This window comes from Fundulus heteroclitus, chromosome 2, assembly GCF_011125445.2.
Source record: "Fundulus heteroclitus isolate FHET01 chromosome 2, MU-UCD_Fhet_4.1, whole genome shotgun sequence".
NCBI classification, from domain to species: domain Eukaryota; kingdom Metazoa; phylum Chordata; class Actinopteri; order Cyprinodontiformes; family Fundulidae; genus Fundulus; species Fundulus heteroclitus.
Window position 1 is genome coordinate 8,333,760 of NC_046362.1, and position 19,334 is coordinate 8,353,093.

The window sequence follows — 19,334 nt, forward strand, 5'->3', positions numbered from 1 at the left end:
TGTGCCGTTGCAGGACTTAATCTCTCAACGTTCCCTCAAAGATCCACTCATGCCTGCAGTGAAAACTGTGCAACAATTTTAAGCCTTCATTTGCAGAACGGTGCAACCAGACATTCCCTGAGAAACTACAGTGTGCAAATAGGCATTACCAGTGGTGTGATTGTAACATGTGTCCAACCACAAACCTGACAGCAGCGGGCAATAGTCTTTACAGCTTTTGGAAAAATGTTTGTTTTTGAGTTTATTAGTTTTTGATTGAATGTTTTTGAAGCGTTTACCTGATGGAAGTGGGTCAAACAGTGCGTTATCTGGGTGGGATCTGTGGCAATGCGTCTGGCCCTTTTTCTGGACTCACGCAGCATAAACCGTGTCCAGATTTTGTCGATGGCGTCCCGCAATCCCCTGTGCTGTCCTCACCACTAGTGCCAAATCCTTCGGATTTATTAAAGAACGTGTTTTCTTCTAACTAAAACCTCAAGAGTCGACAAAAAGTCAAGCTTTTTGGGGGGGATTATGCTGCTCTCCTATCGCCTGCCTCTTCTGCGCTGCAGTATCACAGGTTTATATACTTTGCAAACCAAATTTCCCACTTCAAAGGAGAACCTTTCTGGGTCACACTTGCACACTGTGAAACATTCTGAGCGGTGAATCTAAACTTAAAAACAGGCCTTAATTTCCTGACGCCGTCAGTGAGGTTCTGCGTTTTTCCTGCTCCTCTAATATGAAACTGTGCTGCGAGCTAATCCTGCATGTCTTCTCCTGACAGGCACGACGACTTGAAGGAGATGCTGGACAGCAACAAAGACTCCCTGAAGCTGGAGGCAATGAAGCGGATTGTGGCAGTGAGTGTGAATAAGGTTTACTTTGGGATTTTACTGATCGGCAAGTCCGGGTGTGTGCTGCGAGAGGAGAGGGAGCGCCATCAACAACACGCATCAGTTTTTACTCTGCCAGTTTGCTCTGACTTAAAATCGTCTCAGTCTTTGGAAGCAGGAAGACACAGGTCGTCTTTGCATGATGTAACCAAGATGTTAACAGGTCCAAACTGTGCAGCCGGCTGTTAATAATTCATGATCTGGGTCAGATTTCTTAATCTGAAACGCCACGCCCATCTTTCATTCATTACCTCTGCAGCAAAGGAAAAAAGCGTCAAAAGAGACGTAATACACTTAAAACTTCTGGGTTAAAAACAAACCGAAATTTGTCATGTCGCTAACCCGGTTCTGGGTCTGATGTGGGCTGATCCAGGGCCGGGTTGATTTCACACACAGGGTTGGGTTTTCTAGGTTATGGACTCTACCCAAAAAGACGGCTAAAGTAGGACTGCCACATTTTTTAGAATCAAGTAAGGGACACATGCAAGAAGCACCACACAGTAAATCAGCCCTTGTGTATCTCTACTGTAGCTGAAGCCCCTTTCACACTGGCTCCGGTTGGCCCGGCTCTACTCAGCTCCACCCGCTTTGTGAGCATTTCAAATGCAATGTTTTTTCTACCCTGGCCTGCCTTTTCTGGTCTATCAGAGTGAAGCCAAGAGTCGAGAAGAGACATGAACAGACTGCTGTTCACTGATTGGTCAGAAACAAGAAGGTTTTCTCCAAGGATATCCAGGGAAAAATAAAAACTGAAAAGCGACAACATTAATAAGAAGGACTACCATGAACAGAATGGGTCCAAAAGAAATATCATTTTACTATTGACAAACTTTATTCCATGTCTGGAGGAAAGAAAAGAACAGATAAAGGAGACATCAGCTCTTTATACGCAGACGGATGCACTGTATTTGATAACTTAAATCAGAGCCGTGGATTTAGCGACGCTTTCTCTCATTTTACACACAATGAAAGCTGTTAAGTTTTGTCTCCAAAGAGTGTTTGGTTCCAAAATTTCTCCACGGCACCTGAGCGAACCACTGCGTGGGCGGGAGCTCTCTGCCTTCCCCTCTTCCCCAGCGGGGGAAGGCAGAGCTGCCCGCTCCGCTCCTCTGCCAAAAAATACTCCGCTGAATCAGGGCCGCGCAAATATGCAATATCCAACCTTTAAAAATAATTACACTACGGTCAAAAGTCAGCAGTTTTGCACTTTAAAGTCCCTCTTGTTGATCTCACTGTGGCTTAGACAGTCTCGTCTCTCCTCTCCACTTCTGCCCCCCGGTCTTGTTTGTTAGTTCAGGCTGATCTGTAATCCAGATATTTATCCCAGTTGATTATTTTATCATTAAAAAATACTCAAGACATTCTTGCATATCCAATAATCAAAACATTATTTATATCATTTTGTTTTATTTCTAGGCAATTATTACCTTATTCTTTTCCCATCTCTCACATATTTCTGTCAAGTGTTAATGTCCCAAAGTGATGCTTAATAGCAGCAGAGGACCCAACACTGACAGCTGGAGGTGGGGCTAAAGCCAGAACCCAGGAGGCGTTCACCTTCTGGCTATACGGGGTCTGGAAAACCAACACGAGTAGAATAGAGTAGAGAGCGGCCGAACAGAGTAGACCTTTTCTGCTCTGCCCACACATTTTCTGCGGTACTAAAATCAGGGTTTGAAAATACTGACTTTGCCGTCCTTAAGCCACTTTACCACGTATTTGGCTGTATGCTCAGGGTCATTTGGAGAAACCAAGCTTTAACTACCTGTCATGATCTGCTAGTGTTTGAGTTTTCACTTGTGTTCGTGTTCTGATCATTTTTGGGGTTTTCATCATTATTATTATTATTTATGTCTTGCCATACTCAGTTCATTTCACTGTGTCGAGTTTCTTAAGTATTTCTTGTGTTGTGTTCTTTGTGGATTTAGTTTGTTTCTCATCTTAGTTTATACTTGTGTGGAACAGATTGAACAAATGAGCATGGCTCCTTCAGACATCTGGAAATTGGACCTAAGGAGGAATCAGGCTGCAGGTCCACCAAGTCCCTGATATCTTGGACGACTTGTTTAGATTTTTTTAATTGACATTATACAAGCAAACAGTTGTGATTGGCATCCATCAATGAGCCTCTATGTAGCTCAAACATTGTGAACTATTGTGACAAACTTTATTGTGAAAAGCCATGACATCCTGATCTTCATCTAGGCCTTCCCAAATAGTTTAATGGTGCTACAAGAGAAGCTCACGTAATAACCAATCATTTCAATCCAGATCCAGATCCTCGTCTGTCATTGGCTGAAGCCCGTACAAAGTGGGTCATCTTTTGTTATCCAGTGTTTTGTTAAAACCTCCCAATGTGCCAATGGCATAACCCTAGCTGTTAAAAGAAATGGCCCAGCAGTTTTTTAGGTATACTGTACTTTGCACTCTTTTCCTAAAAAAGGGTGAAATCTCTTGGAAATCCCCCTTTCATCAGATTCCTGTTTTTTTTTCTGCAGATGATTGCCCGCGGCAAAAACGCATCAGACCTCTTCCCAGCAGTGGTGAAAAACGTGGCGTGCAAAAACATTGAGGTTAGTTACAGTTTATTGTGCCATGGCCTCTATTTCTTCTGGATTGTGTTGTTGGCGAAAACAGAAAAAGAAGCTGGTTGGAACTCATTTTCTATCTTTAATTTTCTAGACTTTTCAATTCCTGCGTCATCGTGTTTTAAAAACGCCCCAAAGGCTTTGATCTGACCTCAGCCAAATCATTTCGCCACTTTTCTTTACACGTTTGCTTGTACAGATTGTTTCCATCTTACCCCTTCTTATTCCAGGTGAAGAAGCTGGTCTATGTTTACTTGGTGCGTTACGCTGAGGAGCAGCAAGATCTCGCCCTGCTCTCAATTTCTACGTTCCAGCGTGGCTTAAAGGTACATTTGAAGTTTCTCTCATGTTGCCTGCATGTTACCAGTCAAGGCATTTATCAGGTTTACAGTCACTGTCGAAGCTCAGCATGCAAGGTTTAAATACAACATCTAATGAACCAACAATTTTAGAATAAATCTTCAAGAGATTAGACAGAGATTAGGGCTGCGGCTACCAATTATTTTAGTAATTGAGTATTCCATTGATTATTATGGCAATTAATCGAGTATTGGATAAAAACATGACATATTGAGCAGATATTTCATTTAACAACTTATTTGTATTTTCTGGGTACCGTAATAGAAATACACTAAAAAGATAAAAATATACAAAAACAATTTACTGCTTTAGATGAAATAACATTGGATGTCTTCAGTGGACACATTTGCAACAAAAGATGCATATGCAGCTAGAAATAGAGGTTCTAACATCAACGGGTTACCTGCTCAGGTGTTGCAGCATCGAGGACGTGCAATTATAGTTTAGCAGTACAAGCACTGCACTGTTTTCTTTCCTGTTAAGTTTAAAATCCTGCAACCTTGATCCATTCTGTCAGTTTTCTCTGGGCATCTTTTTGCTCCTTACCATCTCCCTCTGTAGCGGATAACCACCCTTTGCATCCACATGTCAGCAGCATAGGTTATCATTAAAGGAAGGCAGAGCGACAAATAACCACACTTTGAATCAGACAATTTGCCTATAGGGATTTTTTTAAATAAAGATACTCTAATCATCTCTCAATTGTTTCAGCCCTACAGAGACTGCAACCCACTCACTGCTATGTCTTCCTCACTTGCCTCCAGTTTGTAGTCTCTGAGAAACTGTGTGGTCCAAACTCATTTTTGTTGTTGTTTTGGATTCGATTAAGCAAGTTCTTCCCTGTCCATGAATTTTCTTTTTACTAAAATGGTTAAGAAAAGCCTTAATAGACACATTAAAAGTATGATAAGTGCACAGACATGTAGTTTTTCGGCCTAACCATGAAGGGCCATTGCAATATAATGTTTAAAAGCTAAAACACGCATAACGAGACGAGCATGGGTCCTACGGTGGAGTCTTGATGTACCCCACAGCTAAATGGAGAAACAGCTAAAGAATAGTTTTTCATATAATCAGAAAACCTTAGTCAGGTTGGATTGTTAACGTTGCAAAGTCATTAGTACCTATGATACCTGAGCTATATTAAATATATATGCACGGGTTTATGCTTTTTAAAATTTTGATTGAATTATCCACTTTTTACCGGCAGGATCCCAACCAGCTCATCAGAGCCAGTGCCCTGCGAGTCCTGTCCAGCATTCGAGTTACAATCATCGTCCCCATAATGATGCTGGCCATCAAAGAAGCTGCGTCAGATATGTCTCCGTACGTCAGGAAGACGGCTGCCCACGCTATCCCCAAACTCTACAGGTACTGCTCCACCTCCAGCTCGGAGAAAGATCAGCGCTCAAATCCTGGTGCAATATGCCGTCGGTGTGAAAATGCTCCCTCAGAAACCCACATGTGCTTTTTACACCTCAGCCAGATTTGATCAACGTGTGAAGTCTCTCATTAACAATGACCGCCATTTTTTTTGTTTTTTTTCCCTCATATCAGTTTGGATCCTGAACAAAAAGACCAGCTGATCGAGGTCATAGAGAAACTGCTGGCAGACAAAACCACTGTAAGTTGTTGCTATTTACCTTATTTATATGGTTATGCCTCCTGGACGTTTTTGCTCTGCTTGTACAAATAAAAACAGAAAGAAACATCTCAGCCAGCCGGCGCCAACAAACACCCGACTGCTCTCTGTGCTCATCAATTATTTGACCAGTCTCTACTTATTTCTTCTTCCTGTTTCCTAAGAAGCATATTTGGTTATAGGTTTTAGTTGTCTGACTTCCCTGCATGGATAATGTTTAGTTCTTCTTATTATTATTATTAATACGTGCTCTGCTGGCAGGAGGTGTTTAGGAATGTAATAGTGATTTAAATGTGCCGCAGCTGGTGGCGGGAAGCGTTGTCATGGCCTTTGAAGAGGTGTGCCCGGAGCGCATCGATCTGATCCACAAGAACTACAGGAAGCTGTGCAACCTGCTGATCGACGTGGAGGAGTGGGGGCAGGTCGTCATCATCAACATGTTGACCCGCTACGCAAGGACCCAGTTCCTCAACCCCAACATCAACGTGAGTGATGAAACACACTTTCACGTTTCATTGCTTCTTCTTTAGGCTGTAATGTAAAGAAAAAGTGTATTTGACCAATATTTAATAACTGCTTCTAAGTTTATCATATTGTTTGGTCCTAATATATATGATCAGAACCATGATGAAAAGCCAAGGAAGAAATATGAGTAAAGTGTTATTTTAGTTTACTGGATTTGGAGGAATGTTAAAACATTTTTTAGGTCTTAGTTTGAATAGTGATGAATAAATATTTGACAGTTACAGAAATATTTAGCATGAACCGCTTTGCAGGAGGCAACACAAACTAAAAGTCCAAAACTAAATGCAATCTCTGCAACTAATAGAAATATTTCATTTATGTTTAATAATACCAACTCAGTTAGATTTTTCTTCCACTCTTAAATGTTTTAGATTGTCAAAAACGTTTCTGACAAGGCAACTATAACCAAAAAATGGAAAAGGGAGATTTCAAAAGATAAAATAAGACAAAAACATTTCCCAAACAAACCTGGACCTTTACAACAAGATAACTGCCCTCTTGTTAAACTATGAATACGCTAAATTCAGTTTTACTTCCCACAACCAGACATGATTTCTGCCAGACCTGTATAATAAAAAATATACTACATATATGAATATATGTATATGAGTTTGCATGAAGTTGGTTAACCAAATAAAAAAAAACAATTGTAAAGAATTTGGAAAAACAAGATGATCAGACCTGAAGAAGTTCCTATGTCCTTTATAACACTTTGTAACTCCAGTGAACCACAGTGAGAGCAGTGATTTAAAAAAAGTAGAAAACATGGAAACAGTGGAGAACCTTCCCAGGAGTGGCTACGCTACCAAAGTTACTCCAGGAGGTCAGAAACGACAACATTTAAGTAGAAATGGGAAATATGGACTTAAAATTTTATCACAATATTATTATTGCAACAATAACAAAAAATACTATATACATTATCTCACAAAAGTGAGTTCACCCCTCACATTTTTTGTAAATAATTTACCATATTTTTTCACGAGTCAACTCTAAAGACACTTTGATACAATGTAAAGTAGTCAGTGTTCAGCTAGTGGGACTCTATAAATTTGCTCTCCCCTCAAAATAACACAGCCATTAATGTCTAAACCACGGTTATTGCTCTCACACTCTCTCATACTGGAAAGTGGAAGTTGGACGTGGCCCCTCATAGCAAAGATCTCTCTGAGGATCTAAAAAAAAGAATTTATGCTCTACATAAACGTGGCAGAGGCTGCAGGCAAACATTCAACACTGAAACTGAGCTGCAGAATGGTGACCAAGACCATGCAGCGGTTTAAAAGGACAGGATGCACTCTAAACAGGCCTCCACGGTCGATGAAAGACGTCGACCGCATTTGTTCAGCGTCGTAGCCAGAGGTCTTTTAAAACTAGATGCGTGAATGCTGCCAGCATTGCTGCAGAGGTTGAACGTGTAGTGAGGCAGAAGCCTTTTCTAAAGCTGATGCACAGAAAGCGTGCAAATATCCAGAAGATGGCGAAGTGATCTGGTGCTTAAAGTGGAAAAATGGATTTATGTCTTGTTAAATATTTATAATATGAAGATATTAACTGTCAGTAAGACGGGAGGTTGAGGAATGTAATAATATTTGGAATGGATGGTTACAATATATAAGACGACACAGACCGGACATTGTTGAAGGTGTGTGAACTGTTGGGAGCATTATGGTTACTTTGTGGAGAAAGATTGGACAAGCAGGAAAACTACATAGAATGAGTGCACTTTTTAGTTTGATGCTAATTGTGTTTGCTTCTTTGTGTATATTCTTGTATATATAGTTATATAAAAGACTGATTGTCAGATGTTGGAAAGGCTTGGTGAGAGTTGTTGGCACGAACGGGTGCCACAATCACTCATTAGGTTTAGGGGCCAATTACTTTTTTTTTTTTGCATAAGCTCTGGCTGGTTTGCGTGGCTTTTTCCCCCTTAGTAAACGAACCCATCATTTAAAGATTTCATTTTGTATTTCGGTGTGACAAAGGAGCAAAAAGACAGAAGGAATCTGTAGCCAAATCAGCTGTTCCCTGTTATTTTACAGAACGTAGCTAAGCAATAATCTCTGATCGGTGACCACTTGTGCTCCCCGCTGACTGCAGGAGTCTCTGCTGGAGGAGGGAGGTGGCGGGGAGAAAACCTTCTACGGCTCAGACGAAGACGAGGACGAGGACGACGAGGAGAAGGAGAAGGAGAAGAAAGTGGAGGCGGCCGCCATGGCCAAGAGGAAGCCCTACGTTATGGACCCCGACCACCGGCTGCTGCTGAGGAACACCAAGCCGCTGCTGCAGAGTCGGAACGCTGCTGTGAGACCGCCGCACCTCTGCACACTCTCTGTGAACGCACGGCACGCTAGCGGAGAGCTGGGCAGGCCTTTAAGCATTGCTCTAGAGTCATGGTACAAACCATGATGGTCTCCGATCTGTCACGTTATCAATTATTTATCGCAGCAGCAAGGGCCCGGGAGCAGGTCGTTCAATCTGAGAGGATCTTTACTCAAATATGTGAGCAAGTTAAATATCCCAGAGGAAATGAATAACAGTCCCTCCTGCAGGAATAATGCTCCTGCGGTCAGCCTGGATGACCCTTTTCATTCCTTTTTTAAAAAAAAGCACCCATTATTATGGCATGTTTGCTTAACCTTTTGTGTAGTTTAGGCTCTCCTTAAAACTCTGAATTATCACATTGTTTTACATATGGTGGGTTTAAAACCAGAACTGGGAGCAGAGTCAGTCGAGGTGGGTCGGGCATCTGATCAACATGCTTCCTGGGCTCCTCTCCCACTGAGAGCAGGCTTTGGGCCCAATCCAGAACTCATTGGATGGGCTGCCCTGTATGAGAAACGCTCCCCAGATCCAAATGAGCAATGATATCAGGGACTAGCTCATTAACCTCTAAGACAGACAGGCGTTAACATTTAAGAAGCAGCAAAATCCCAAAAGTACACATTTAATAAAGGTATGACCCATGTTGGGTTGCATGGACCTTATGACCGCAGTAACGTAGATTCAAATTGTTCCCAGCATGCCGATTGACTGTATTGTGTTAAAACACAACCACAAAGAAACGTCAGTGTTTTTAACAAATGCACTGGCACATTATTTGTTTCTGCTCTGTAGCCTGAGAGCCGTATACAGGGAACAAGACCTCCGCCCTCTGCTCTTTCGTGCATATTTAACACATTTGCTTTGTGAACCCAAACACATTCCACATCATTCCACATTTGATTGTTATCCTTGTTATTTTTCGTGCTGAGTGATAACCCAGGTGACGAGTATGCACATTGCAGGTGGTGATGGCTGTGGCTCAGTTGTATTTCCACCTGGCCCCCAAAGCAGAAGTCGGTGTGATTGCCAAAGCGCTGGTCCGTCTGCTAAGGAGCCACAGGTGAGCTTTCTATATTTCTTCATTCAAACATTTTAAAAATAATCTAGCTGCTCCTTTATAGTCGTTTTGTTTGCTGAACAGACAGAATCCCGCCAAAGTGATCTTTGGTCACGTTGCAGCCAAAAACTTCAATGTATTTTGTTGGGGTTTTAGTTGACAGACCATCCCAAAACAAAGCGGAATTTTAAGGTTCAATGAAAATTGTACTTTTTTTTCTTTTTTTTTTTTTTTAAGTATAATCCTTTCAAATATTCTCTGCATTTGAATTGAGCTGTCTTGAGTCAAGACTTTATAAACCCCGATTTATTTCTACAAGTGCAGCTGCAACCTTTCTGGGGCACGCCTAAAATTGTTGTCCGTTCTTGACAAAATTGCTCCAGCTCAGTCAGCTTTGATGGAAAGCTTCTGTGCACATCGGTCCATTTAAAACCTGGCCTCAGATTTTGAATTACATTTACATCTGGACGTTAAACGGACCGTTCTAGCACATAAATATGCTTTGATCTAAACCATTCATTCTCTACCCTGGTTGTATCCTCATGTTGCTTGAGCATAAACTTCCACCTCAGTCTGAACCCCTTTGAGCCTCTACTTGTTGCCTTTTTTTTCCTGGGATTGCCATGCGTTTAGCTCCATCTACCTTCCCATTAGCCCTGACCAGCTTCCCTGCCCTTTCTGAATGAAAACATCTCCGTAGCGTGGTGCTGCCATGACCATGTTTCCCTGTGGGAGTGGTGTGTCCACGGTGATAAATGCTGTTTTAGTTAGTCACCAACACATGCTGTTTTGCATAAAGGCCAGACAGAAAGTTCAGTTTTGGTTTCCACTGACCAATTCACCTTTTTTTTTTGCTGTATCCCTTAAACAGCTTGTGGCAACTTTTAAATTTACATTTCTTATGGTTTTCCTTGAACAATGGCTTTCCTCTGGCCTCTCTTCCATAAAGCCAGATCAGTTGAATGCAATGTCTAGTGTCGACAGATTGTCTAACTTGATCTCTGCGGCTCCTCCAGAGTTACTGGGGCCTCCTATTAGCTTGTCAGGTCTGTCAGTCAGACGGGCCATGTCTTGTCAGGTTTGAATTAGTGACATTTTTTTAAGATGTTCATAGATTGGGGTGTTGCGTCATACCTAACCCTACTTTAAATGTCTTTACATTCATCTCTGACCTGCTTTTATGATTTTATTTTTAGGAGATTGGTTGCTCTGGAAGTTATTTAGGTTATGGCGTAAAGGAGGCTGAACACAAATGGTTTCACAGTTTTTCTGGTTTACCGTGAAGAGTATTGCATACTGTTTCTTTTTTATTTCTGTGAAAACCTTGAGGCGAAGAATGCTTTTGCAAGTCACTGTAAAACACAGGAATCCTAATGAACACAGCGAACAGCTCAATGAGAGGAAATAAAGCTTTAATAACCCCCAAAACCCTGCAAAGCAGTAAACAACAGCAAAAGGACAAAGAGAGGGAGGAAGAATAAATCTGTAAGGCCCTAAAGCAGAAAACGGATATTAAACAAGGGGCCTGGTGAAGCTGAAGTAAACAGAAAAGCATAAAGCATGCAGAGCGATGACAGCACATAGGCGGTCTCCGGGCTGTAAGTCCTGAGGACTGTCAAGCCTCCTATTGAACAAGTGGTTCTGGCTTTAATGGCATCATCATTCACCAAGATTCAAACAGCTGCAGCCCTCCGCGTGTCAGACAGTCACTGAACAGGGCAACGGGTTTCATTAAACTCAATCCCGCAGAGTGTGTTGTGTTACAAATTTCATTGTAACCTTGAGTGATTAAACAGAAGTTTCTTTACAGAAAAGCGACAAAAATACACATCCTTGATTCAAAATTCCAATGACAGGGTGAATAGTCACGATGCTCTGCTCAGTACTGAAAACAACTCTTACAGGTTTATTTTATGATTTGTAGGGATGTGTTTGTCCCTCATACAGAATTGAGTCATTTAAGGATGGAAACTAATACAGGAGTCCAACACCTCATCAAAGTCAATGCAGTGCAGATGCTTGAAAACTCATAGGCTCTGTAGTACATTTTAATAGCACAGTATATTTAATCAGTTTTAACTTAGTTACCAACAACGATTCGGATGCTGGCATTTACATTTTTCTTAACAGTGGGAGATATTTTCTACCAACTTTCTACAGGACAGCCTTGTTAGTATAGATGTATCTGACTTCACTCTGACAGCTACAGTCTTCAATAAACTCACACCTTGCTCTTGTCAATGGAGCTCTTGGCCAAAATGCTAGGCTAACTTAGCATGTTTGATCTCCGTTTTGATAATTTGAATAGAAATACAATTAAGTGCATTTTCAGTAAAGTGAGTGTGGAATAAACTGAAAGCAGAAAAAAAAGCTATTCTTGTGCTTGTGGCAGACTTTTTAGGTTTATTTTGAATGTCATGAAATCTAACTGCTAGTTACTACCGGCACAGCTCTTTCTGCTTCACTAAGAGCTGTGTGGGGAAATCAGAAGGTCACATTACTCAGACAGACAGCATTTCTCACCCATTACTGTCATTCTAAAGGGCGAAAATCCTTTGATTTTTTTAATCTAAACCCAGATTTGATAGAGCAACAAAGCCTAGAATGGAGTTGTCTAAGTTTTGCAGGCTGAGCCAAATGGTTTGCTCTGCCCGTTCCGACCACATGGCTCGGTGTTGTAGCGGCCACTTTAATTATAAAGCACCTAAAAAAAATTAAAAAAACATACCAGCTGACCAAAGTGGTGTTTATTAAAAGAATGTAAGATGGAGAACCAGAATAAAACAATAAAAAAGCTATACATTTACACATAGGAGGTATAGAAAATTAAAAGGAGAATACGTAGAAACAAAGCGTAAAGATTTAAACAAGTTTTAAAGCAGCAAGAGATGGAGTCTGACTGCCTGACGTGCAGCGGCAGCTAAAGTCACAGACATTACCAGTGATGAGCAATGAGATCTGGGGTCGAATAGTCAGGGGTAGGCAAGGAGTCACCGAATATTTAGCAAAATATTATGCTGATTCACTTAAGCAACTAAATGAGAGAGAGCAACATTGAGTTGCTTTTGTGGTCATTCTTAACTGTTGAGTTTCCATGTGATGAAATTAAGTGATAAAACTATTGAAAGGGGGGTGAAATAAAATACGTAAACACGCTCTAAATTTGAATAGTTTGCCAATTTCCTACCCTAACTGCACACAATTGCACTTTACACAAACAGCAAGTATCAATAGTTGAATTTTGTCAATGATTATGTTACGGATCATTTAAAAATGCCTTGATTGAGTCTTCACACTGAACAGTCCACACAAGTCACCATTTAAACAATTTTTTGCCAGTTTGGGTATCAAGAAGATGCAAAATGTAAATATTAATGGGCCTGTTATGGATTAAAAAGATATCTTTTAGGTATTTATTATTTTTTTAATCTGTTTTTGCTTCGGTCTACTCACGCAGCCATTCTGCAGGTAAACTTCCATGAGGCTGTTTTAACATCAGTTCACAGCAAATAAACACCAAGAGTGAAACAGCAATGTCAGACGCTGCACATCATGGGCTATTTTTGTAACAACAACAGAACCAGTTAATGGGTATAATTTCAGGAACCTGTTAGGAAGAACAGCAATCACTTTTGTATGCTCTGCAAAGGGCAACCACCTATGTGGCCTATTCCAAAAGTAAGCCCGATTTAAGCTCTTTTACTGATGCCCAGATAAAAATCAGCAGAGACTAACCAAATGGCAAGGAGATGCAGACTAAAGTAGACGTGTTTTTAACACATTTGATAAAAGCTTGTGAACTGTATTCCATTTTTCATATTTAAACGTAACAACAAGCTATTTAGATCCTACTATCATGTCATGATTTTATATTGATTGCCAATAAGTTGGCAGTTTTTCATTCACTTTCTTGATTTTGAGCGGTTTTGCCTTGTACTCCAAACTTTATCCACCGGTTCCTCCTGTATCTCTTTTCTTTCCCCCATCAGTGAAGTCCAGTACGTTGTTCTTCAGAACGTGGCAACCATGACCATTAAAAGGCGGGTAAGTCACAGCTGTCGGTCCGAACTTGCTTTGCGTTTGTGTTGCGTTTTAAATTCTAAATAAAGCTAAACGCTGTGGGTGTGTGTTGCAGGGCATGTTCGAACCATACCTGAAGAGCTTCTATATCCGCTCCACGGACCCAACTCAGATCAAAATCCTTAAGGTTTCTCTCTGTTCTCTTCACCCTGTAAACCCAGAAGGTGTCTGAGAATTTGCCTGAGAACTCATTTTATATTTTGCTCTTCACAGCTGGAGGTTCTCACCAATCTGGCCAATGAGACCAACATTTCCACTATTCTCAGGGAATTTCAGGTAATGTGAAAAGAAATCCTTCAGCACACTTTATAACGATCACACAATTCTGCCGACCTGTTCTGTGAACCAGCAATGTCCTCGTTGTGTGTGTCTCCGACAGACGTACATTAAAAGTATGGATAAAGATTTTGTGGCGGCAACGATTCAGGCTATCGGTCGTTGCGCTACCAACATCGGCGAGGTGAGAGACACGTGTTTGAACGGCCTGGTGCAGCTGCTGTCCAATCGAGACGGTAAGAGTTGAGTGATCCGCAAACGGCTTCCACAGTGCTGAATGTTCTGTAGTAAACGGGACAGTAGCACTAAATTATGTTTCACTTTAGTCCACTCTTTTCATGAACATTTGTAAATTATAATTTTTGATTTTAATTAGGGCTGCACTATACATCGCTAATGTATGCTTATTGCAGCAACAGTGTATAAATTGTGTATATCGCAAAGAACTGCAGTAAATGTAGCTTATTGTTTAAGTACCGCGCATTCAGGCTCTGTGTGCCTGTCGTATATCTGCTAACATTGTTTAGTGCAACATAAAGTTTTTTTTTCTCTTGTTTTTTTTTATACTCAACTTCTTTAGCTGTGATTGGAAAACCTTTAAGTTAAAATGTTTTTCATCAAAATTTGCACAGACATTTAATTTAGCATTACAAATGTAATAATAAAGCGTTTTTTTTTAAGTTAACACTAATAAGGTGGGGAAGTCATTCCCAAAAACCAAGAAACTATAACTGAGTTGTTTCAGTGCCGACAGCAGGCGTTGCCAAAAGCAACTTTTTCAACACAGCGCTGTTTTTGATATGGAAACACTGATTTTTACGTGTTTTCCCCAGTAGATGGTTAGACCACTCATTATCTGAGGTCTGTTTGGTTTGAACCCAAAGCAGAAAGACAGTAACACATTTTAACTATTTGATTAAATATCACAAGTCGTTATCGCAGCTCTTCCCAATGTCTTGCATGTTTTCCTAATGTCTTGCAGCCCTCATGTAAATCTGAACTTTATACGGATAAAGCATGCGGATGAGTTGTAACATTCTGTGTCCCGTTTTGACTAACTGATGCTAACGTTTGGCTCATCGTGTGTAAAGAGCTGGTGGTAGCTGAGTCGGTGGTGGTCATCAAGAAGCTGCTGCAGATGCAGCCAGAAAAGCACAGTGACATCATCAAGCACATGGCGAAGCTGACGGACAACATCCAGGCGAGTCTCTCTGCCTCTGCGTTGGCCTTCAGCTAAGAGTTCTGCACATGTCCCAAACGAGTAGATCTGACCTCTTTACGGTAAACAGGTACCGATGGCGCGGGCCAGTATCCTGTGGCTGATCGGAGAATACTGTGAGCATGTGCCAAAGATTGCTCCAGATGTCTTGAGGAAGATGGCCAAGTCGTTCACCAACGAGGAGGACATCGTCAAGCTCCAGATCCTAAATCTGGCCGCGAAGCTCTACCTCACCAATTCCAAGCAGGTACACATTTCAGAGTTTTCTTCATCAGCATAGAGTCATAAATACTCCACCCATGTGCAGCTGGAAGCATCAGGATCCACATAGATCCACTTTTAACATGCAAGGCTCCTTCATAGTATGGAAAACGACAGAAATTCTTTCCAGTTCTGAATAAATATGCAAAAAAGCAAAGACTTATGGGGAAAAAAGTCACACTTTTTCTTTATCTGACAATTATGAATCCATCCTTTCCAAGTCCATCCATCCTTCCATCCATCCATCCATCCATCACTCATTTATCCCTATCCTGTTTTTTTGCCAGTACCATATCTAAAGCTTAAGTCTTAAAGAAACACACTTGGGATGTGTTATCAGTGGACTCCTGATTTTCTCTCCTACAAATACCTCCCCAGCTAACTCTCCTCATCCTCATCCTCATCCTCTGCTTCCTTCTTCCTGCAGACTAAATTGCTGACGCAGTATGTTCTCAACTTGGCCAAGTACGACCAGAACTATGACATCCGCGATCGGGCGCGCTTCATTCGGCAGCTCATTGTGCCCACTGAAAAGAGCGGAGCCCTCAGCAAGTACGCCAAGAAGCTCTTCCTCGCGCTGAAACCCGCACCTGTCCTCGAGTCTCCATTTAAAGGTACAGTAGCCAGTCTGCGTACTAGGTCAAGGTGAAAGCTACACACCCAGGCATGCTATATTTTTGACATGAGAAAAAGACTCATGTTTTTCTCTAAGATGGATTTTTTTTTTGTTATATCTGAGGCTCTTTGAAACATTTGGAGGGGCTTTAACTCAGTTGTTGTTCATGACTCATCAAATAAACAAAGCAAACTGCTTCCACAAAATCTGGTTTAAAAATAAAATCCATCCTGACTGTCAGAACGGGTTAAGGTCTGATGAAGCCGACCCTGAACATTTTGCTGTAAATCACTTCTTTCATGGGACCTGAGACACATTTCAAAGAAGGCAGAGACCGTACGACCTGCTGCAGCTCAAGAAGTACAACCTGCCACTGGAGCTGCTGCTCATCTTCTACACTGGCACCATTCAGTCTGTCTTGTGTTTGTCCATGGCCTGTTCACTAAACAGGACAGGTCCATTCTACACCAAACAACTCGGTCTACAGAGAAGATCATCGGGTCTGGCCGACCCTCCATCCAGAACCTGTAGGGGTCCAGGGTCAGGAAAAGGGCAGCTAACGTCTCTGCAGACCCCACACATCCTGGACACAAACTGTTTGGACTATTGAACTATTTGTAAGAACCAGCCGCCACAGAGACAGTTTTCACTGCCAGGCTGTCTCCCTGATCAACACGATGAGCAGTCAGCTACACCGCTGTGAAACAAAATGAGCATTTTTGCAGTGCCACAACCTGGCTTTTTTTTTCATTTTGGATAAAAATATCTTAGCATACAGGTACATGTTCCTTTTATTTTTTATTTATTCCAACCAAAGTTTATAGTTTATACTGTTTTTTGTATTTGTATTTTACTGTGAAGCACTTTGTGATTTTTATCTGAGAAAAGTGCTACATAAATAAATTTTACTTACTTATATACTTAATGTCAGTACACTCTGAGCACTTGACAGCGGAGTCAAAGGTGGAACTGGGTTTTATCGTGAGGGGGGGGATCAAACCCTCAACGGTTCCAAAAGCCAGTCCGTTTTCAGGTGTTTGCAGTCGAGCTGAAGGTGGAGAGGGAGTTTATTTTTCAGCATCACAGTGAATCCAAGTTTACATCCAAATCCACAACAGGATGGCTTCAATTGAGACGAATTTGAACTAAGTCTGACAGAAAACATGTGGAGTCCCTTCAAAGGGACAGTGGAGAGGAGATGTTCTCCCAATCTGAGAGATTAGGGGATTTGGCAAAAATTGCCAAAACAAGGTAACACGACTGAGGACTGACAGTTGTGATGACATCAAAGTCGCTCCATCAAGGTTTTAGTTTAAGGGTGTGCAAGCTGATACATGTAGGTTAATACACATTTGTTTTACAGGGTACAGTTTGTCAGATTAAAGATGGAGAAGGCTTTAACATTATTAATCCATCTGTGATTTATTTTTTTCTTTTGACATCTCCGAAACCTTGCTCATTAACATGGGCGTGAAAACTTTTTCCCATCCAATAGAGATGAGCTTTGGGTTGCCTTTGAATAAATGTATTTCTGTGTGCTACTTTTGTTCTACATTAGGTATAGTTTTTTTTATTCCAATGGCGAAAATAAGAAAGTAACGTGCGTATATTACTGCAGATTTATTTCACTCATCCTTGCCACGTTGTGTTTTTGCAGACAGAGACCACTTCCAGCTGGGTTCCCTTTCCCACCTGCTGAATGCCAAGGCTGGGGGCTACCAGGAGCTGCCCGACTGGCCCGAAACCGCCCCCGACCCCTCCGTGCGCAACGTGGAGGTGAAGGAGTCTGTGCGTGCAGTGGGAACAGTAACATACAGAGACACAGGGGCCCTCCGGGTTCTCCGGGTGCCCCCGGCAGACGGAGGGGAGCGAGGGCTGCTCCTCTGCCAGAGCAGTGCCTCAGAGGGGCTGGACACCCGAGCTTTACATCCAAAACGACTCAAACTCCAATATATCATGGATTCCTCTATTACTGACCATCGCTCATTCATTCACAGCCCCTTACCATCAACACATCCCTTTGGTCTCCATTTACTACCCAGATGGATGGATGCTTAACAGCTTTCCCTCCGTAGAGGAGAGCGAGTCACACAGAGAAAAGACGATTCTTTTCTCTCGTTGATGACAAAAGATTTTGTAATGAAAATCTTCCACATGAGGACTATCTGTAAACCAGCCTGCGATGGCGAGCTCCTCTCATCTTCTCTGCTGCACTGGCTTCTGTTGGGCAGCAGCTCCTCGCCCCGTCCACGCATCATTTCTCACAGCTGTTTGAAGCACATGTGACACGGAGGGGAGCGGACTTTGGTTCTGACCTAAGAGCGCCGTCGTTGTGCTGATTCACACATCGTCGTTTTACTATCACTGCAAACTGTTGTCACAGAGAGGCATGGGCTGGTATGAGTAAAAATACCAACGTAGGACGGCGTCAGAAAAACAACACTGATAATCACTGCTGCTAAAATATTATGATGCATTCATTATTAGTTATAATAAAGCTTAATATTTTGATTTTGAAACGTAACGTAAGTAAAAATAGAGAATACGCACTTCCTAAATTTAATAGTAGTTTTTAACATTTGTTGCCCTGAGTATTAGTCCATTTGTTCCGTGTCGAGTATCTGCTATAAGCTGCTATTAGTTTATTAGAGTAGCCTTTGCAGGGCGCCAGCCAGCTGTAGTTTTAAAACAGGGTTAGCTGACCGAGTTGGATGGGCGCTGTTCAACTGTGGGTCGTTTTCCTACTTAAACAATTTATAATCCTGTTTCACAGCTGCACATTGCCATTTTCTCCCTTAAAACTTACACTTTATTCCCAATCTTTTGCTTCTAATCAGCATTTGGGCCACTTACAATGCCAAAGTGACTTTCTGCTGGTGTCATTTATCAAAGTTAAATGGCTGCATATCCTTACTGTAGACTGAGGAGATTATACAAAATCACTTTAAATCGTCTGTTATCATAACATGTAAGGAATGTCTCCAAAACAGGTACAGATGCTGCGTTGGGTGAACGCCACCACCATTTTGCACTGTAAAAAGTCCAGCAGGAAGCAGAGCTATGAAGCAGCGAACGGGCAAGAATGACCTTCACCCGTGGCTTTCCCATAGTTTCTGCTCCCTGACTGTCGGTTGTTTTCCTGACAGGAAATACAGTTTAATTTGACTTTTTTTTAGTAAGCATGTGAAAAGTGTAGTATGTTTCTTTTAGCCAGCTGGCTGGCAGTGCACAGCAACATGCAGGGGAGGGGCTGCTCGGCACTCCATATCACCTGTCATTGTGGTGCTTTCTCTGGCATCCCATAATACAAACATTAAACTAAAATACAAATAAAATAAACAAATAAAATATCCATATTAAAATACAAACAAACTGTGGGAAGGGAAACGTTCGCCGTTTTTAAACCTAGCATTGACATACTCTGGTCCAGGTAACCAGCCCATTCCTAGATACAAAGAACTTGTGAACATTGCATTTAATTCTAAATTAGATGCAGCTATGCACTAAATT

General features: G+C 41.6%; 1 protein-coding gene across 10 annotated transcripts in view; it reads left to right on the forward strand.

Annotated features, from left to right (window-relative positions):
* Positions 1–19,334, forward strand: part of LOC105926229 (adaptor related protein complex 3 subunit beta 2) — a 57,303-nt gene that overhangs the window by 20,826 nt on the left and 17,143 nt on the right. For 6 of the 10 annotated variants that reach the window (XM_036147097.1, XM_012862458.3, XM_012862461.3 and 3 more), the window contains exons 2-17: positions 767–842; positions 3,374–3,448; positions 3,694–3,789; positions 5,034–5,194; positions 5,381–5,447; positions 5,768–5,950; positions 8,091–8,294; positions 9,278–9,375; positions 13,362–13,416; positions 13,508–13,579; positions 13,666–13,728; positions 13,832–13,964; positions 14,820–14,929; positions 15,018–15,194; positions 15,636–15,822; positions 17,482–17,612. In XM_036147097.1, the coding sequence (XP_036002990.1) occupies positions 767–842; positions 3,374–3,448; positions 3,694–3,789; positions 5,034–5,194; positions 5,381–5,447; positions 5,768–5,950; positions 8,091–8,294; positions 9,278–9,375; positions 13,362–13,416; positions 13,508–13,579; positions 13,666–13,728; positions 13,832–13,964; positions 14,820–14,929; positions 15,018–15,194; positions 15,636–15,822; positions 17,482–17,612 (1,888 nt within the window). The remainder of the gene's footprint in view (positions 1–766; positions 843–3,373; positions 3,449–3,693; positions 3,790–5,033; positions 5,195–5,380; positions 5,448–5,767; positions 5,951–8,090; positions 8,295–9,277; positions 9,376–13,361; positions 13,417–13,507; positions 13,580–13,665; positions 13,729–13,831; positions 13,965–14,819; positions 14,930–15,017; positions 15,195–15,635; positions 15,823–17,481; positions 17,613–19,334) is intronic. The other 4 variants (XM_012862459.3, XM_012862463.3, XM_021316373.2 and 1 more) reach the window with 1 other exon arrangement.